Source organism: Salmo salar, chromosome 21, assembly GCF_965601325.2.
Source record: "Salmo salar chromosome 21, fSalSal1, whole genome shotgun sequence".
Lineage (NCBI taxonomy): Eukaryota > Metazoa > Chordata > Actinopteri > Salmoniformes > Salmonidae > Salmo > Salmo salar.
In genome coordinates this window covers 57,375,174-57,395,000 of record NC_138311.1, presented here as the reverse complement: position 1 = coordinate 57,395,000, position 19,827 = coordinate 57,375,174, and the positions used below count along the sequence as shown (strand labels likewise).

Sequence of the window (19,827 nt, the reverse complement as noted above, 5' to 3'; positions counted from 1 at the left end):
GAGACGGTCCCTCCGCAGGTAATGTATCTGTTTATATTCTTATTTTCATCACGAAAACAAAACTAAATCCGAGATTATAGAAAACAATTCAGACATCTTTGAAAACAATGACAATAGCTGTTTCCATCCAATTGGTGACAGATTTTCATGCAAATATTTTAAAATCTGCATAATAATAATAATACGTGCATAGTAATGTGTTTCCATATTTTTATATATAATTAACCTTTATTTATCTAGGCAGGTCAGTTAAGAACAAATTGTTATTTACAATGACGGCCTACCAGGGAACAGTGGGTTAAACTGTCTTGTTTAGGGGGCAGAACGACAGATTTTTACCTTGTCAGCTCTGGGGATTCGATCTAGCAACCTTTTGGTTACTAGTCCAACGCTCTAACCACTAGGCTACGCTGCTGCATAAAAGCGTTTCCTCTGCCATTTCTCGCATAGTACATTTTCCATACACAAAAAAGATCCCACCTTATTTAGTGTATTTTGTTTTGTCGACATTTGTAAGTTTACCGACAAATTAACGTTTTCCATCAGGCCTGTCATAAAACGTTTATCCGACGTGTACTTTACTCGCATAAAAAGGTTGGATGGAAACCTGGTTAAAGTACTGTCTGTAAATGATTTATTCTTCTGTCTATATTTTACCTTTTAGAACCAATTTTTATTTAGAATGACAGCCTACCGGGGAACAGTGGGTTAACTGCCTTGTTCAGGGGCAGAACGACAGATTTTTACCTTGTCAGCTCTGGGGATTCGATCTAGCAACCTTTCGGTTACTGGCCCAACTCTCTAACCACTAGGCTACCTGCCTCCTCTAACCACTAGGCTACCTGCCTCCCATCCCGATATTCTGTCTGTCTACTCTGGTGAAGCAATAAGGCATGAGAACCCGGGGATTGTGGTGTGAATAACTCCTGTCTAAGTGCTGTTGTTAGGCCTGAGGCCTATAATAATAATAATTCCTGGGCCTGAGGCCTAATTGCTTTTATATAAAAGGTATGCCAACATATTAAAAATAGATTAACGACATGTTTTCATTAAAAACGATATTTTAATAAAGTACATTTGTTTTATTTAACCCTTCCACCATACAAAATAGTTTGGCCAAATGGGCTGGTCGTTCATTCTGAGATTCTGTAGTTGCTAGCCAAATGGGCTGGTCGTTCATTCTGAGATTCTGTAGTTGCTAGCCAAATGGGCTGGTCGTTCATTCTGAGATTCTGTAGTTGCTAGCCAAATGGGCTGGTCGTTCATTCTGAGATTCTGTAGTTGCTAGCCAAATGGGCTGGTCGTTCATTCTGAGATTCTGTAGTTGCTAGCCAAATGGGCTGGTCGTTCATTCTGAGATTCTGTAGTTGCTAGCCAAATGGGCTGGTCGTTCATTCTGAGATTCTGTAGTTGCTAGCCAAATGGGCTGGTCGTTCATTCTGAGATTCTGTAGTTGCTAGCCAAATGGGCTGGTCGTTCATTCTGAGATTCTGTAGTTGCTAGCCAAATGGGCTGGTCGTTCATTCTGAGATTCTGTAGTTGCTAGCCAAATGGGCTGGTCGTTCATTCTGAGATTCTGTAGTTGCTAGCCAAATGGGCTGGTCGTTCATTCTGAGATTCTGTAGTTGCTAGCCAAATGGGCTGGTCGTTCATTCTGAGATTCTGTAGTTGCTAGCCAAATGGGCTGGTCGTTCATTCTGAGATTCTGTAGTTGCTAGCCAAATGGGCTGGTCGTTCATTCTGAGATTCTGTAGTTGCTAGCCAAATGGGCTGGTCGTTCATTCTGAGATTCTGTAGTTGCTAGCCAAATGGGCTGGTCGTTCATTCTGAGATTCTGTAGTTGCTAGCCAAATGGGCTGGTCGTTCATTCTGAGATTCTGTAGTTGCTAGCCAAATGGACTGGTCGTTAATTCTATCCATTCTATTTACAATGGTTGCTATGCTAAACAAAACATTGGCATGTAGCAATGCAGGCTAGCTACTTCTCCTTAGCTAGCTAGCAAACGAAAGCTAATACACAATCACGTCAAGCAGCTGAAAGGACAGCAAACGAAGCGCACTTTAGTTATTTTTATTTTTTTACTTTCGTTGAATATATCCATTTATAATGATCCTAATAGATGAATTGGCCTGGATCAGAGAAGCTGTCTTGTCTTGTCACATTCATATGCACGGGACAGTGGAGATCACCAAACATACTGCAATATTGTTTTACTGTTTGGAGCCAAATTCTAGCCTAGTAGCATTGGGGAAATAATATCTGGGATACTTTTTCCAGGGGGGGAGATGAAGTTTATAAATTGACTGGCTGGGCTGTAGGACAGTGGCTGCTCGTTGATAAATGTAATGGAATCGTTAACAGGCTTTACCAGGAGAATGTTGGGAATTGTGGTGCTATAAATCCCTGCTATCAACCAATCAGCATCCAGAATCCAAACAACCCCGTTTTAAAACCAAAAAAAAAATATATATATATATTGTTAGACGATGACGGCACCACTTCACCAGGTCAAATCCCTGGTGAGTGTAAACGGACTTGGTAATTGTGATTCCGTACCTCCCAACAGATCATCAGGATCCTGGAGGTAACCTGTGGGGAGCAGCACACTCTGGCTCTGTCTGCCCAGCACGAGGTGTGGGCCTGGGGCAGCGGCTGCCAGCTGGGCCTGGTCAACAGTGTGTTCCCTGTGTGGAGACCCCAGCAAGTGGAGCACCTGGCTGGGAGGCACGTAGTTCAGGTGAGTGAGTGCTTCTTATTAGACATTCATCTAGAGTTAACCTCGGGTCATTTCAACAATACACCTCGGGTCATTTCAACAATACATCTCGGTGGTCATTTCAACAATACATCTCGGGTCATTTCAACAATACATTTCAACAATACACCTCAGTCATTTCAACAATACATCTGTCATTTCAACAATACATTTCAGTCATTTCAACAATACATTTCAACAATACACCTCAATCATTTCAACAATACATTTCAACAATACATCTCAGTCATTTCAACAATACATCTCAGTCATTTCAACAATACACCTCAGTCATTTCAACAATACATTTCAACAATACATCTCAGTCATTTCAACAATACATTTCAACAATACATCTCAGTCATTTCAACAATACATCTCAGTCATTTCAACAATAGACCTCAGTCATTTCAACAATATATTTCAACAATACATCTCGGTCATTTCAACAATACACCTCAGTCATTTCAACAATACATTTCAACAATACATCTCAGTCATTTCAACAATACATTTCAACAATACATCTCAGTCATTTCAACAATACATCTCAGTCATTTCAACAATAGACCTCAGTCATTTCAACAATATATTTCAACAATACATCTCGGTCATTTCAACAATACATCTCAGTCATTTCAACAATACATCTCAGGTCATTACAACAATACATCTCGGTCATTTCAACAATACATCTCAGGTCATTTCAACAATACATCTCGGTCATTTCAACAATACATCTCAGGTCATTTCAACAATACATCTCAGGTCATTTCAACAATACATCTCAGGTCATTTCAACAATACATCTCAGTCATTTCAACAATACATTTCGGGTCATTACAACAATACATTTCGGGTCATTACAACAATACATCTCAGGTCATTACAACAATACATCTCGGTCATTTCAACAATACATCTCAGGTCATTTCAACAATACACCTCAGGTCATTTCAACAATACATCTCAGGTCATTTCAACAATACATCTCAGGTCATTTCAACAATACATCTCAGTCATTTCAACAATACATCTCAGTCATTTCAACAATACAGCTAACAATACATCTCAGTCATTTCAACAATACATCTCAGTCATTTCAACAATACATCTGAGTCATTTCAACAATACACCTCAGTCATTTCAACAATACATTTAAACAATACATCTCAGTCATTTCAAAAATACACCTCAGTCATTTCAACAATACATCTGTCATTTCAACAATACATCTGTCATTTCAACAATACATCTCAGTCATTTTAACAATACACCTCAATCATTTCAACAATACATTTCAACAATACATCTCAGTCATTTCAACAATACACCTCAGTCATTTCAACAATACATTTCAACAATACACCTCAGTCATTTCAACAATACATTTCAATAATACATCTCAGTCATTTCAACAATACATCTGTCATTTCAACAATACATCTCAGTCATTTCAACAATACATTTCAACAATACATCTCAGTCATTTCAACAATACACCTCAGTCATTTCAACAATACATTTCAACAATACATCTCAGTCATTTCAACAATACATTTCAACAATACATCTCAGTCATTTCAACAATACATTTCAACAATACATTTCAACAATGCATCTCGGTCATTTCAACAATACATCTCGGTCATTTCAACAATACATCTCGGTCATTTCAACAATACATACTGTACATAAAAAAAAAATGGAGGATTTAAAAGCCAATATAATGAAGTCCGCTGACTTCTTTCCATCGTGGTCCAGGTGGCGTGTGGAGGATACCACAGCCTGGCCGTGGTACGACGCTTCCCTGCACAAGACTCTCAGTTCAGCCGGCCGACAGCTACTGAAAAGTGTGACCAGTGCAACCAGCTGCTCTTCTCTGTGGTGGATAAAGAGGACCGTGTTATTATCAACGACGGCCACTATTGCCCCCTAGGGATTGAGTTGGCTGATAGCAAACCAGGAAGCTGCTCGAGATCTAGACAGGCCTCCCCGTCTAGACAGGCCTCCCCGTCTAGACAGGCCTCCCCGTCTAGACAGGCCTCCCCGTCTAGACAGGCCTCCCCGTCTAGACAGGCCTCTCTAGCCCAGAGACACAGAGCCTCAGCCTACGCACTCTCTCAGGCAGTCAGCCCTGATCCGGGCCTTGACCCAGACCCCATTATAGGTCCAGAACATCTATTTTCTGGCGACACAGACGGCTCTCTCAGAGAGTTTAGCTCCAAAGAACAAGCTAACCAACAGGATACTGGTACCTTTGACCCTGAAAGACAAGGCCCTGAGACTCTGACAGAGACGGACAGCAACTCGACTCTAACACGGGCGAGGAGGAAGACAACATCTTCGACCGCTGAGAAGGAAGCGAAGGAATACCCCGAGGGAACGTCTGATCGCGTCCTGAGCCCGTCTGAACAGAACGACAATGACATCGCAGGGAATCCAATCACCTTAGCCAGTCAGACAACAGGGGATTCGCTCACCTTAGCCAATCATAGCTCAGGAGATCTACTCACCTTGGTAAGTCATGTCCCAGGACAGTACCTAAACGGTAACCTACCTGATCGAGACCGGCCTTCTACCTTGACATCACGTCTTCCTACAGACGACACCACCGTGGAATCCAAGCTATCATCTTCCCTACCGGAGAACTACAGGGTTGCCTCAGTGCCGAAACATACCTTAGCGTTAACGGGCCGTTTTTCTGCTGCTGCCTCGGCCTCACCCTCCACCAGCAGCCTCTGTGACTCATCGGAGAGCGAAGGGTGTGTCCCAGCCGCAGGGCTGTGCAAGGCTCGGTCTGGGCCTGTCATGGCATACAGGAAGACCAACCAGGAAGTGCGTCTCTGTACGGAGGAGGACTCCTTTCAAGGGAAGAAATGCTCCAGTCTGACTGATATCCTGCTAGAGGAGGTCACGGAGGGGAATAGACGGCACTCGCTACCTCCTCTCCTCTCTCATGGTAGGTGTGGTCGCCACCTCCTCTCTCATGGTAGGTGTGGTCGCCACCTCCTCTCATGGTACGTGTGGTCGCCGCCTCCTCTCCTCTCTCATGGTAGGTGTGGTCGCCACCTCCTCTCCTCTCTCATGGTAGGTGTGGTCGCCACCTCTCCTCTCTCATGGTAGGTGTGGTCACCACCTCCTCTCTCATGGTAGGTGTGGTCGCCACCTCCTCTCCTCTCTCATGGTAGGTGTGGTCGCCACCTCCTCTCCTCTCTCATGGTAGGTGTGGTCGCCACTGCCTCTCCTCTCTCATGGTAGGTGTGGTCGCCACCTCCTCTCCTCTCTCATGGTAGGTGTGGTCGCCACCTCTCCTCTCTCATGGTAGGTGTGGTCGCCACCTCCTCCTCTCTCATGGTAGGTGTGGTCGCCACCTCCTCTCCTCTCTCATGGTAGGTGTGGTCGCCACCTCTCCTCTCTCATGGTAGGTGTGGTCACCACCTCCTCTCTCATGGTAGGTGTGGTCGCCACCTCCTCTCCTCTCTCATGGTAGGTGTGGTCGCCACTGCCTCTCCTCTCTCATGGTAGGTGTGGTCGCCACCTCCTCTCCTCTCTCATGGTAGGTGTGGTCGCCACCTCTCCTCTCTCATGGTAGGTGTGGTCGCCACCTCCTCTCCTCTCTCATGGTAGGTGTGGTCGCCACCTCCTCTCCTCTCTCATGGTAGGTGTGGTCGCCACCTCCTCTCCTCTCTCATGGTATGTGTGGTCGCCACCTCCTCTCCTCTCTCATGGTAGGTGTGGTCACTACCTCCTCTCATGGTAGGTGTGGTCGCCACCTCCTCTCCTCTGTCATGGTAGGTGTGGTCGCCACCTCCTCTCTCATGGTAGGTGTGGTCACCACCTCCTCTCTCATGGTAGGTGTGGTCGCCACCTCCTCTCCTCTCTCATGGTAGGTGTGGTCGCCACCTCCTCTCCTCTCTCATGGTAGGTGTGGTCGCCACCTCCTCTCCTCTCTCATGGTAGGTGTGGTCGCCACCTCCTCTCTCATGGTAGGTGTGGTCGCCACCTCCTCTCTCATGGTAGGTGTGGTCGCCACCTCCTCTCTCATGGTAGGTGTGGTCACCACCTCCTCTCTCATGGTAGGTGTGGTCACCACCTCCTCTCCTCTCTCATGGTAGGTGTGGTCACTTCAAATCACATTGTATTTGTCAAATGCTCACTGATGAGTCCTTTTTCAACAGTGCAGAGTTAAAGATACAAAATAGTGACACAAGGAAATGAATATACAATAAATCACGAATAACAGTGACGAGTAAAAATAACAACATGGTTATATACAGGAAGTACCAGGTAATAACATGGTTATATACAGGAAGTACCAGGTAATAATAACATGGCTATATACAGGGAGTACCAGGTAATAACATGGTTATATACAGGAAGTACCAGGTAATAACATGGTTATATACAGGAAGTACCAGGTAATAATAACATGGCTATATACAGGGAGTACCAGGTAATAACATGGTTATATACAGGAAGTACCAGGTAATAACATGGTTATATACAGGAAGTACCAGGTAATAATAACATGGCTATATACAGGGAGTACCAGGTAATAACATGGTTATATACAGGAAGTACCAGGTAATAACATGGTTATATACAGGAAGTACCAGGTAATAACATGGCTATATACAGGAAGTACCAGGTAATAACATGGCTATATACAGGGAGTACCAGGTAATAACATGGCTATATACAGGGAGTACCAGGTAATAACATGGTTATATACAGGGAGTACCAGGTAATAACATGGCTATATACAGGGAGTACCAGGTAATAACATGGTTATATACAGGAAGTACCAGGTAATAATAACATGGCTATATACAGGGAGTACCAGGTAATAACATGGTTATATACAGGAAGTACCAGGTAATAACATGGTTATATACAGGAAGTACCAGGTAATAACATGGCTATATACAGGAAGTACCAGGTAATAACATGGCTATATACAGGGAGTACCAGGTAATAACATGGCTATATACAGGGAGTACCAGGTAATAACATGGTTATATACAGGGAGTACCAGGTAATAATATGGCTATATACAGGGAGTACCAGGTAATAACATGGCTATATACAGGGAGTACCAGGTAATAACATGGCTATATACAGGGAGTACCAGTTAATAACATGGCTATATACAGGAAGTACCAGGTAATAACATGGTTATATACAGGGAGTACCAGGTAATAACATGGCTATATACAGGAAGTACCAGGTAATAACATGGTTATATACAGGGAGTACCAGGTAATAACATGGCTATATACAGGGAGTACCAGGTAATAACATGGCTATATACAGGAAGTACCAGGTAATAACATGGCTATATACAGGGAGTACCAGGTAATAACATGGTTATATACAGGGAGTACCAGGTAATAACATGGCTATATACAGGAAGTACCAGGTAATAACATGGTTATATACAGGGAGTACCAGGTAATAACATGGCTATATACAGGAAGTACCAGGTAATAACATGGTTATATACAGGGAGTACCAGGTAATAACATGGCTATATACAGGGAGTACCAGGTAATAACATGGCTATATACAGGAAGTACCAGGTAATAACATGGCTATATACAGGAAGTACCAGGTAATAACATGGTTATATACAGGGAGTACCAGGTAATAACATGGCTATATACAGGGAGTACCAGGTAATCACATGGCTATATACAGGACGTACCAGGTAATAACATGATTATATACAGGGAGTACCAGGTAATAATAACATGGCTATGTACAGGGAGTACCAGGTAATAACATGGCTATGTACAGGAAGTACCAGGTAATAACATGGCTATATACAGGAAATACCAGGTAATAACATGGCTATATACAGGAAGTACCAGGTAATAACATGATTATATACAGGGAGTACCAGGTAATAACATGGCTATATACAGGGAGTACCAGGTAATAACATGGTTATATACAGGAAGTACCAGGTAATAACATGGCTATATACAGGAAGTACCAGGTAATAACATGGCTATATACAGGGAGTACCAGGTAATAACATGGCTATATACAGGGAGTACCAGGTAATAACATGGCTATATACAGGGAGTACCATGTAATAACATGGCTATATACAGGAGTATGAGGTAATAACATGGCTATATACAGGAAGTACCAGGTAATAACATGGCTATATACAGGGAGTACCAGGTAATAACATGGCTATATACAGGAGTATGAGGTAATAACATGGCTATATACAGGGAGTACCAGGTAATAACATGGCTATATACAGGGAGTACCAGGTAATAACATGGCTATATACAGGAGTATGAGGTAATAACATGGCTATATACAGGAAGTACCAGGTAATAACATGGTTATATACAGGGAGTACCAGGTAATAACATGGCTATATACAGGGAGTACCAGGTAATAACATGGTTATATACAGGGAGTACCAGGTAATAACATGGCTATATACAGGGAGTACCAGGTAATAACATGGCTATATACAGGGAGTACCAGGTAATCACATGGCTATATACAGGACGTACCAGGTAATAACATGGCTATATACAGGGAGTACCAGGTAATAACATGGCTATATACAGGAGTATGAGGTAATAACATGGCTATGTACAGGGAGTACCAGGTAATAACATGGCTATATACAGGAAGTACCAGGTAATAACATGGCTATATACAGGAGTATGAGGTAATAACATGGCTATATACAGGGAGTACCAGGTAATAACATGGCTATATACAGGGAGTACCAGGTAATAACATGGCTATATACAGGGAGTACCAGGTAATAACATGGCTATATACAGGGAGTACCAGGTAATAACATGGCTATATACAGGGAGTACCAGGTAATAACATGGCTATATACAGGGAGTACCAGGTAATAACATGGCTATATACAGGGAGTACCAGGTAATAACATGGCTATATACAGGAAGTACCATGTAATAACATGGCTATATACAGGAGTACGAGGTAATAACATGGCTATATACAGGGAGTACCAGGTAATAACATGGCTATATACAGGGAGTACCAGGTAATAACATGGTTATATACAGGGAGTACCAGGTAATAACATGGCTATATACAGGAAGTACCAGGTAATAACATGATTATATACAGGGAGTACCAGGTAATAACATGGCTATATACAGGGAGTACCAGGTAATAACATGGCTATATACAGGGAGTACCAGGTAATAACATGGCTATATACAGGAAGTACCAGGTAATAACATGGTTGTATACAGGGAGTACCAGGTAATAACATGGCTGTATACAGGAAGTACCAGGTAATAACATGGTTATATACAGGGAGTACCAGGTAATAACATGGCTATATACAGGGAGTACCTGGTAATAACATGGCTATATACAGGAAGTACCAGGTAATAACATGGTTATATACAGGGAGTACCAGGTAATAACATGGCTATATACAGGAAGTACCAGGTAATAACATGGTTATATACAGGGAGTACCAGGTAATAACATGGCTATATACAGGGAGTACCAGTTAATAACATGGCTATATACAGGAAGTACCAGGTAATAACATGGTTATATACAGGGAGTACCAGGTAATAACATGGCTATATACAGGAAGTACCAGGTAATAACATGGTTATATACAGGGAGTACCAGGTAATAACATGGCTATATACAGGGAGTACCAGGTAATAACATGGCTATATACAGGAAGTACCAGGTAATAACATGGTTATATACAGGGAGTACCAGGTAATAACATGGCTATATACAGGAAGTACCAGATAGTAACATGGCTATATACAGGGAGTACCAGGTAATAACATGGCTATATACAGGGAGTACCAGGTAATAACATGGCTATATACAGGGAGTACCAGGTAATAACATGGCTGTATACAGGGAGTACCAGGTAATAACATGGCTATATACAGGAAGTACCAGGTAATAACATGGTTGTATACAGGGAGTACCAGGTAATAACATGGCTATATACAGGAAGTACCAGGTAATAACATGGTTATATACAGGGAGTACCAGGTAATAACATGGCTATATACAGGGAGTACCAGGTAATAACATGGCTATATACAGGAAGTACCAGGTAATAACATGGCTATATACAGGGAGTACCAGGTAATAACATGGCTATATACAGGAAGTACCAGGTAATAACATGGTTATATACAGGGAGTACCAGGTAATAACATGGCTATATACAGGAAGTACCAGGTAATAACATGGTTATATACAGGGAGTACCAGGTAATAACATGGCTATATACAGGGAGTACCAGGTAATAACATGGCTATATACAGGAAGTACCAGGTAATAACATGGTTATATACAGGGAGTACCAGGTAATAACATGGCTATATACAGGAAGTACCAGGTAATAACATGGTTATATACAGGGAGTACCAGGTAATAACATGGCTATATACAGGGAGTACCAGGTAATCACATGGCTATATACAGGACGTACCAGGTAATAACATGGCTATATACAGGGAGTACCAGGTAATAACATGGCTATATACAGGAGTACGAGGTAATAACATGGCTATGTACAGGGAGTACCAGGTAATAACATGGCTATGTACAGGAAGTACCAGGTAATAACATGGCTATATACAGGAGTATGAGGTAATAACATGGCTATATACAGGGAGTACCAGGTAATAACATGGCTATATACAGGGAGTACCAGGTAATAACATGGCTATATACAGGGAGTACCAGGTAATAACATGGCTATATACAGGGAGTACCAGGTAATAACATGGCTATATACAGGGAGTACCAGGTAATAACATGGCTATATACAGGGAGTACCAGGTAATAACATGGCTATATACAGGAAGTACCATGTAATAACATGGCTATATACAGGAGTACGAGGTAATAACATGGCTATATACAGGGAGTACGAGGTAATAACATGGTTATATACAGGGAGTACCAGGTAATAACATGGCTATATACAGGAAGTACCAGATAGTAACATGGCTATATACAGGGAGTACCAGGTAATAACATGGCTATATACAGGGAGTACCAGGTAATAACATGGCTATATACAGGGAGTACCAGGTAATAACATGGCTATATACAGGGAGTACCAGGTAATAACATGGCTATATACAGGAAGTACCAGGTAATAACATGGTTGTATACAGGGAGTACCAGGTAATAACATGGCTATATACAGGAAGTACCAGGTAATAACATGGTTATATACAGGGAGTACCAGGTAATAACATGGCTATATACAGGAAGTACCAGATAGTAACATGGCTATATACAGGGAGTACCAGGTAATAACATGGCTATATACAGGGAGTACCAGGTAATAACATGGCTATATACAGGGAGTACCAGGTAATAACATGGCTATATACAGGGAGTACCAGGTAATAACATGGCTGTATACAGGGAGTACCAGGTAATAACATGGCTATATACAGGAAGTACCAGGTAATAACATGGTTGTATACAGGGAGTACCAGGTAATAACATGGCTATATACAGGAAGTACCAGGTAATAACATGGTTATATACAGGGAGTACCAGGTAATAACATGGCTATATACAGGGAGTACCAGGTAATAACATGGCTATATACAGGAAGTACCAGGTAATAACATGGCTATATACAGGGAGTACCAGGTAATAACATGGCTATATACAGGAAGTACCAGGTAATAACATGGTTATATACAGGGAGTACCAGGTAATAACATGGCTATATACAGGAAGTACCAGGTAATAACATGGTTATATACAGGGAGTACCAGGTAATAACATGGCTATATACAGGGAGTACCAGGTAATAACATGGCTATATACAGGAAGTACCAGGTAATAACATGGTTATATACAGGGAGTACCAGGTAATAACATGGCTATATACAGGAAGTACCAGGTAATAACATGGTTATATACAGGGAGTACCAGGTAATAACATGGCTATATACAGGGAGTACCAGGTAATCACATGGCTATATACAGGACGTACCAGGTAATAACATGGCTATATACAGGGAGTACCAGGTAATAACATGGCTATATACAGGAGTACGAGGTAATAACATGGCTATGTACAGGGAGTACCAGGTAATAACATGGCTATGTACAGGAAGTACCAGGTAATAACATGGCTATATACAGGAGTATGAGGTAATAACATGGCTATATACAGGGAGTACCAGGTAATAACATGGCTATATACAGGGAGTACCAGGTAATAACATGGCTATATACAGGGAGTACCAGGTAATAACATGGCTATATACAGGGAGTACCAGGTAATAACATGGCTATATACAGGGAGTACCAGGTAATAACATGGCTATATACAGGGAGTACCAGGTAATAACATGGCTATATACAGGGAGTACCAGGTAATAACATGGCTATATACAGGAAGTACCAGGTAATAACATGGTTGTATACAGGGAGTACCAGGTAATAACATGGCTATATACAGGAAGTACCAGGTAATAACATGGTTATATACAGGGAGTACCAGGTAATAACATGGCTATATACAGGAAGTACCAGATAGTAACATGGCTATATACAGGGAGTACCAGGTAATAACATGGCTATATACAGGGAGTACCAGGTAATAACATGGCTATATACAGGGAGTACCAGGTAATAACATGGCTGTATACAGGGAGTACCAGGTAATAACATGGCTATATACAGGAAGTACCAGGTAATAACATGGTTGTATACAGGGAGTACCAGGTAATAACATGGCTATATACAGGAAGTACCAGGTAATAACATGGTTATATACAGGGAGTACCAGGTAATAACATGGCTATATACAGGGAGTACCAGGTAATAACATGGCTATATACAGGAAGTACCAGGTAATAACATGGCTATATACAGGGAGTACCAGGTAATAACATGGCTATATACAGGAAGTACCAGGTAATAACATGGTTATATACAGGGAGTACCAGGTAATAACATGGCTATATACAGGAAGTACCAGGTAATAACATGGTTATATACAGGGAGTACCAGGTAATAACATGGCTATATACAGGGAGTACCAGGTAATAACATGGCTATATACAGGAAGTACCAGGTAATAACATGGTTATATACAGGGAGTACCAGGTAATAACATGGCTATATACAGGAAGTACCAGGTAATAACATGGTTATATACAGGGAGTACCAGGTAATAACATGGCTATATACAGGGAGTACCAGGTAATCACATGGCTATATACAGGACGTACCAGGTAATAACATGGCTATATACAGGGAGTACCAGGTAATAACATGGCTATATACAGGAGTACGAGGTAATAACATGGCTATGTACAGGGAGTACCAGGTAATAACATGGCTATGTACAGGAAGTACCAGGTAATAACATGGCTATATACAGGAGTATGAGGTAATAACATGGCTATATACAGGGAGTACCAGGTAATAACATGGCTATATACAGGGAGTACCAGGTAATAACATGGCTATATACAGGGAGTACCAGGTAATAACATGGCTATATACAGGGAGTACCAGGTAATAACATGGCTATATACAGGGAGTACCAGGTAATAACATGGCTATATACAGGGAGTACCAGGTAATAACATGGCTATATACAGGGAGTACCAGGTAATAACATGGCTATATACAGGGAGTACCAGGTAATAACATGGCTATATACAGGGAGTACCAGGTAATAACATGGCTATATACAGGAAGTACCAGGTAATAACATGGTTGTATACAGGGAGTACCAGGTAATAACATGGCTATATACAGGAAGTACCAGGTAATAACATGGTTATATACAGGGAGTACCAGGTAATAACATGGCTATATACAGGAAGTACCAGATAGTAACATGGCTATATACAGGGAGTACCAGGTAATAACATGGCTATATACAGGGAGTACCAGGTAATAACATGGCTATATACAGGGAGTACCAGGTAATAACATGGCTGTATACAGGGAGTACCAGGTAATAACATGGCTATATACAGGAAGTACCAGGTAATAACATGGTTGTATACAGGGAGTACCAGGTAATAACATGGCTATATACAGGAAGTACCAGGTAATAACATGGTTATATACAGGGAGTACCAGGTAATAACATGGCTATATACAGGGAGTACCAGGTAATAACATGGCTATATACAGGAAGTACCAGGTAATAACATGGCTATATACAGGGAGTACCAGGTAATAACATGGCTATATACAGGAAGTACCAGGTAATAACATGGTTATATACAGGGAGTACCAGGTAATAACATGGCTATATACAGGAAGTACCAGGTAATAACATGGTTATATACAGGGAGTACCAGGTAATAACATGGCTATATACAGGGAGTACCAGGTAATAACATGGCTATATACAGGAAGTACCAGGTAATAACATGGTTATATACAGGGAGTACCAGGTAATAACATGGCTATATACAGGAAGTACCAGGTAATAACATGGTTATATACAGGGAGTACCAGGTAATAACATGGCTATATACAGGGAGTACCAGGTAATCACATGGCTATATACAGGACGTACCAGGTAATAACATGGCTATATACAGGGAGTACCAGGTAATAACATGGCTATATACAGGAGTACGAGGTAATAACATGGCTATGTACAGGGAGTACCAGGTAATAACATGGCTATGTACAGGAAGTACCAGGTAATAACATGGCTATATACAGGAGTATGAGGTAATAACATGGCTATATACAGGGAGTACCAGGTAATAACATGGCTATATACAGGGAGTACCAGGTAATAACATGGCTATATACAGGGAGTACCAGGTAATAACATGGCTATATACAGGGAGTACCAGGTAATAACATGGCTATATACAGGGAGTACCAGGTAATAACATGGCTATATACAGGGAGTACCAGGTAATAACATGGCTATATACAGGGAGTACCAGGTAATAACATGGCTATATACAGGAAGTACCATGTAATAACATGGCTATATACAGGAAGTACCATGTAATAACATGGCTATATACAGGGAGTACGAGGTAATAACATGGTTATATACAGGGAGTACCAGGTAATAACATGGCTATATACAGGAAGTACCAGATAGTAACATGGCTATATACAGGGAGTACCAGGTAATAACATGGCTATATACAGGGAGTACCAGGTAATAACATGGCTATATACAGGGAGTACCAGGTAATAACATGGCTATATACAGGGAGTACCAGGTAATAACATGGCTATATACAGGAAGTACCAGGTAATAACATGGTTGTATACAGGGAGTACCAGGTAATAACATGGCTATATACAGGAAGTACCAGGTAATAACATGGTTATATACAGGGAGTACCAGGTAATAACATGGCTATATACAGGGAGTACCAGGTAATAACATGGCTATATACAGGAAGTACCAGGTAATAACATGGCTATATACAGGGAGTACCAGGTAATAACATGGCTATATACAGGAAGTACCAGGTAATAACATGGTTATATACAGGGAGTACCAGGTAATAACATGGCTATATACAGGAAGTACCAGGTAATAACATGGTTATATACAGGGAGTACCAGGTAATAACATGGCTATATACAGGGAGTACCAGGTAATAACATGGCTATATACAGGAAGTACCAGGTAATAACATGGTTATATACAGGGAGTACCAGGTAATAACATGGCTATATACAGGAAGTACCAGGTAATAACATGGTTATATACAGGGAGTACCAGGTAATAACATGGCTATATACAGGGAGTACCAGGTAATAACATGGCTATATACAGGAGTATGAGGTAATAACATGGCTATATACAGGAAGTACCAGGTAATAACATGGTTATATACAGGGAGTACCAGGTAATAACATGGCTATATACAGGAAGTACCAGGTAATAACATGGTTATATACAGGGAGTACCAGGTAATAACATGGCTATATACAGGGAGTACCAGGTAATAACATGGTTATATACAGGGAGTACCAGGTAATAACATGGCTATATACAGGGAGTACCTGGTAATAACATGGCTATATACAGGAAGTACCAGGTAATAACATGGTTATATACAGGGAGTACCAGGTAATAACATGGCTATATACAGGAAGTACCAGGTAATAACATGGTTATATACAGGGAGTACCAGGTAATAACATGGCTATATACAGGGAGTACCAGTTAATAACATGGCTATATACAGGAAGTACCAGGTAATAACATGGTTATATACAGGGAGTACCAGGTAATAACATGGCTATATACAGGAAGTACCAGGTAATAACATGGTTATATACAGGGAGTACCAGGTAATAACATGGCTATATACAGGGAGTACCAGGTAATAACATGGCTATATACAGGAAGTACCAGGTAATAACATGGTTATATACAGGGAGTACCAGGTAATAACATGGCTATATACAGGAAGTACCAGATCGTAACATGGCTATATACAGGGAGTACCAGGTAATAACATGGCTATATACAGGGAGTACCAGGTAATAACATGGCTATATACAGGGAGTACCAGGTAATAACATGGCTGTATACAGGGAGTACCAGGTAATAACATGGCTGTATACAGGAAGTACCAGGTAATAACATGGTTGTATACAGGGAGTACCAGGTAATAACATGGCTGTATACAGGGAGTACCAGGTAATAACATGGTTATATACAGGGAGTACCAGGTAATAACATGGCTATATACAGGGAGTACCAGGTAATAACATGGCTATATACAGGAAGTACCAGGTAATAACATGGCTATATACAGGGAGTACCAGGTAATAACATGGTTATATACAGGGAGTACCAGGTAATAACATGGCTATATACAGGAAGTACCAGGTAATAACATGGTTATATACAGGGAGTACCAGGTAATAACATGGCTATATACAGGAAGTACCAGGTAATAACATGGTTATATACAGGGAGTACCAGGTAATAACATGGCTATATACAGGGAGTACCAGGTAATAACATGGCTATATACAGGAAGTACCAGGTAATAACATGGTTATATACAGGGAGTACCAGGTAATAACATGGCTATATACAGGAAGTACCAGGTAATAACATGGTTATATACAGGGAGTACCAGGTAATAACATGGCTATATACAGGAAGTACCAGGTAATAACATGGTTATATACAGGGAGTACCAGGTAATAACATGGCTATATACAGGGAGTACCAGGTAATCACATGGCTATATACAGGACGTACCAGGTAATAACATGGCTATATAGAGGGAGTACCAGGTAATAACATGGCTATATACAGGAGTATGAGGTAATAACATGGCTATGTACAGGGAGTACCAGGTAATAACATGGCTATGTACAGGAAGTACCAGGTAATAACATGGCTATATACAGGGAGTATGAGGTAATAACATGGCTATATACAGGGAGTACCAGGTAATAACATGGCTATATACAGGGAGTACCAGGTAATAACATGGCTATATACAGGGAGTACCAGGTAATAACATGGCTATATACAGGGAGTACCAGGTAATAACATGGCTATATACAGGAGTACGAGGTAATAACATGGTTATATACAGGGAGTACCAGGTAATAACATGGCTATATACAGGAAGTACCAGATAGTAACATGGCTATATACAGGGAGTACCAGGTAATAACATGGCTATATACAGGGAGTACCAGGTAATAACATGGCTATATACAGGGAGTACCAGGTAATAACATGGCTATATACAGGGAGTACCAGGTAATAACATGGCTATATACAGGGAGTACCAGGTAATAACATGGCTATATACAGGGAGTACCAGGTAATAACATGGCTATATACAGGAAGTACCAGGTAATAACATGGTTGTATACAGGGAGTACCAGGTAATAACATGGCTATATACAGGAAGTACCAGGTAATAACATGGTTATATACAGGGAGTACCAGGTAATAACATGGCTATATACAGGGAGTACCAGGTAATAACATGGCTATATACAGGGAGTACCAGGTAATAACATGGCTATATACAGGAAGTACCAGGTAATAACATGGTTATATACAGGGAGTACCAGGTAATAACATGGCTATATACAGGAAGTACCAGGTAATAACATGGTTATATACAGGGAGTACCAGGTAATAACATGGCTATATACAGGGAGTACCAGGTAATAACATGGCTATATACAGGAGTATGAGGTAATAACATGGCTATATACAGGAAGTACCAGGTAATAACATGGTTATATACAGGGAGTACCAGGTAATAACATGGCTATATACAGGAAGTACCAGGTAATAACATGGTTATATACAGGGAGTACCAGGTAATAACATGGTTATATACAGGGAGTACCAGGTAATAACATGGCTATATACAGGGAGTACCAGGTAATAACATGGTTATATACAGGGAGTACCAGGTAATAACATGGCTATATACAGGAAGTACCAGTACCGAGTCGATGTGCAGGGGTATGGAGTAATTGAGGTAGCTACACTCTTAGAATAAGGGTTCCAGAAGGGTTCTTCGGCTGTCCCCATAGGAGAACCCTTTTAGATTCCATGTAGAACCCCTCTGTAGAAAGGGTTCTACATGGAACCCAAAAGGATTCTACCTGCAACCAAAAAGGGTTCTTCATAAGGTTCTCCTGTGGCGATAACCGAAAACCCTTTTAAAGTTATAGATAGCAGGGGGTGTTTTTTCTAGGGAATCGCGGCAAATCCGTGACAGGATCTTTTATTGCGTATTCGTGAGTACGCACATTTTTGCAGTATCTCGCGGGAATTTGGGACTTCACAAATTTTCTAATGCCGAAACGGGAATAGATACATACCGGTAATTAAATCAGAGTTAAATGCCAAAAACATGATATTTGCAATGTCATTAAGAATTATTTTTTTTTAAAACACAAAAAACATCAATAGCTACTACAATGTTAATCATGTTGATTGTTTCATGAGTTCAGTAGCATTTGCTTGATTTTGTGGACCCACGACTATGTTGTATCGATATTAGCTAGCTAGCAAACAATAGCATGCTAGCAA

The 19,827-nt window shown here is 41.0% G+C and overlaps 1 protein-coding gene across 2 annotated transcripts in view; it reads left to right on the top strand.

Annotated features, from left to right (window-relative positions):
• als2a (alsin Rho guanine nucleotide exchange factor ALS2 a) overlaps window positions 1-19,827 on the top strand; it is a 156,725-nt gene that overhangs the window by 2,120 nt on the left and 134,778 nt on the right. For both annotated transcript variants that reach the window (XM_082967257.1, XM_082967256.1), the window contains exons 4-6: window positions 1-18; window positions 2,568-2,738; window positions 4,521-5,718. The exon at window positions 1-18 is cut by the window's left edge and continues 248 nt beyond it. In XM_082967257.1, the coding sequence (XP_082823383.1) occupies window positions 1-18; window positions 2,568-2,738; window positions 4,521-5,718 (1,387 nt within the window). The remainder of the gene's footprint in view (window positions 19-2,567; window positions 2,739-4,520; window positions 5,719-19,827) is intronic.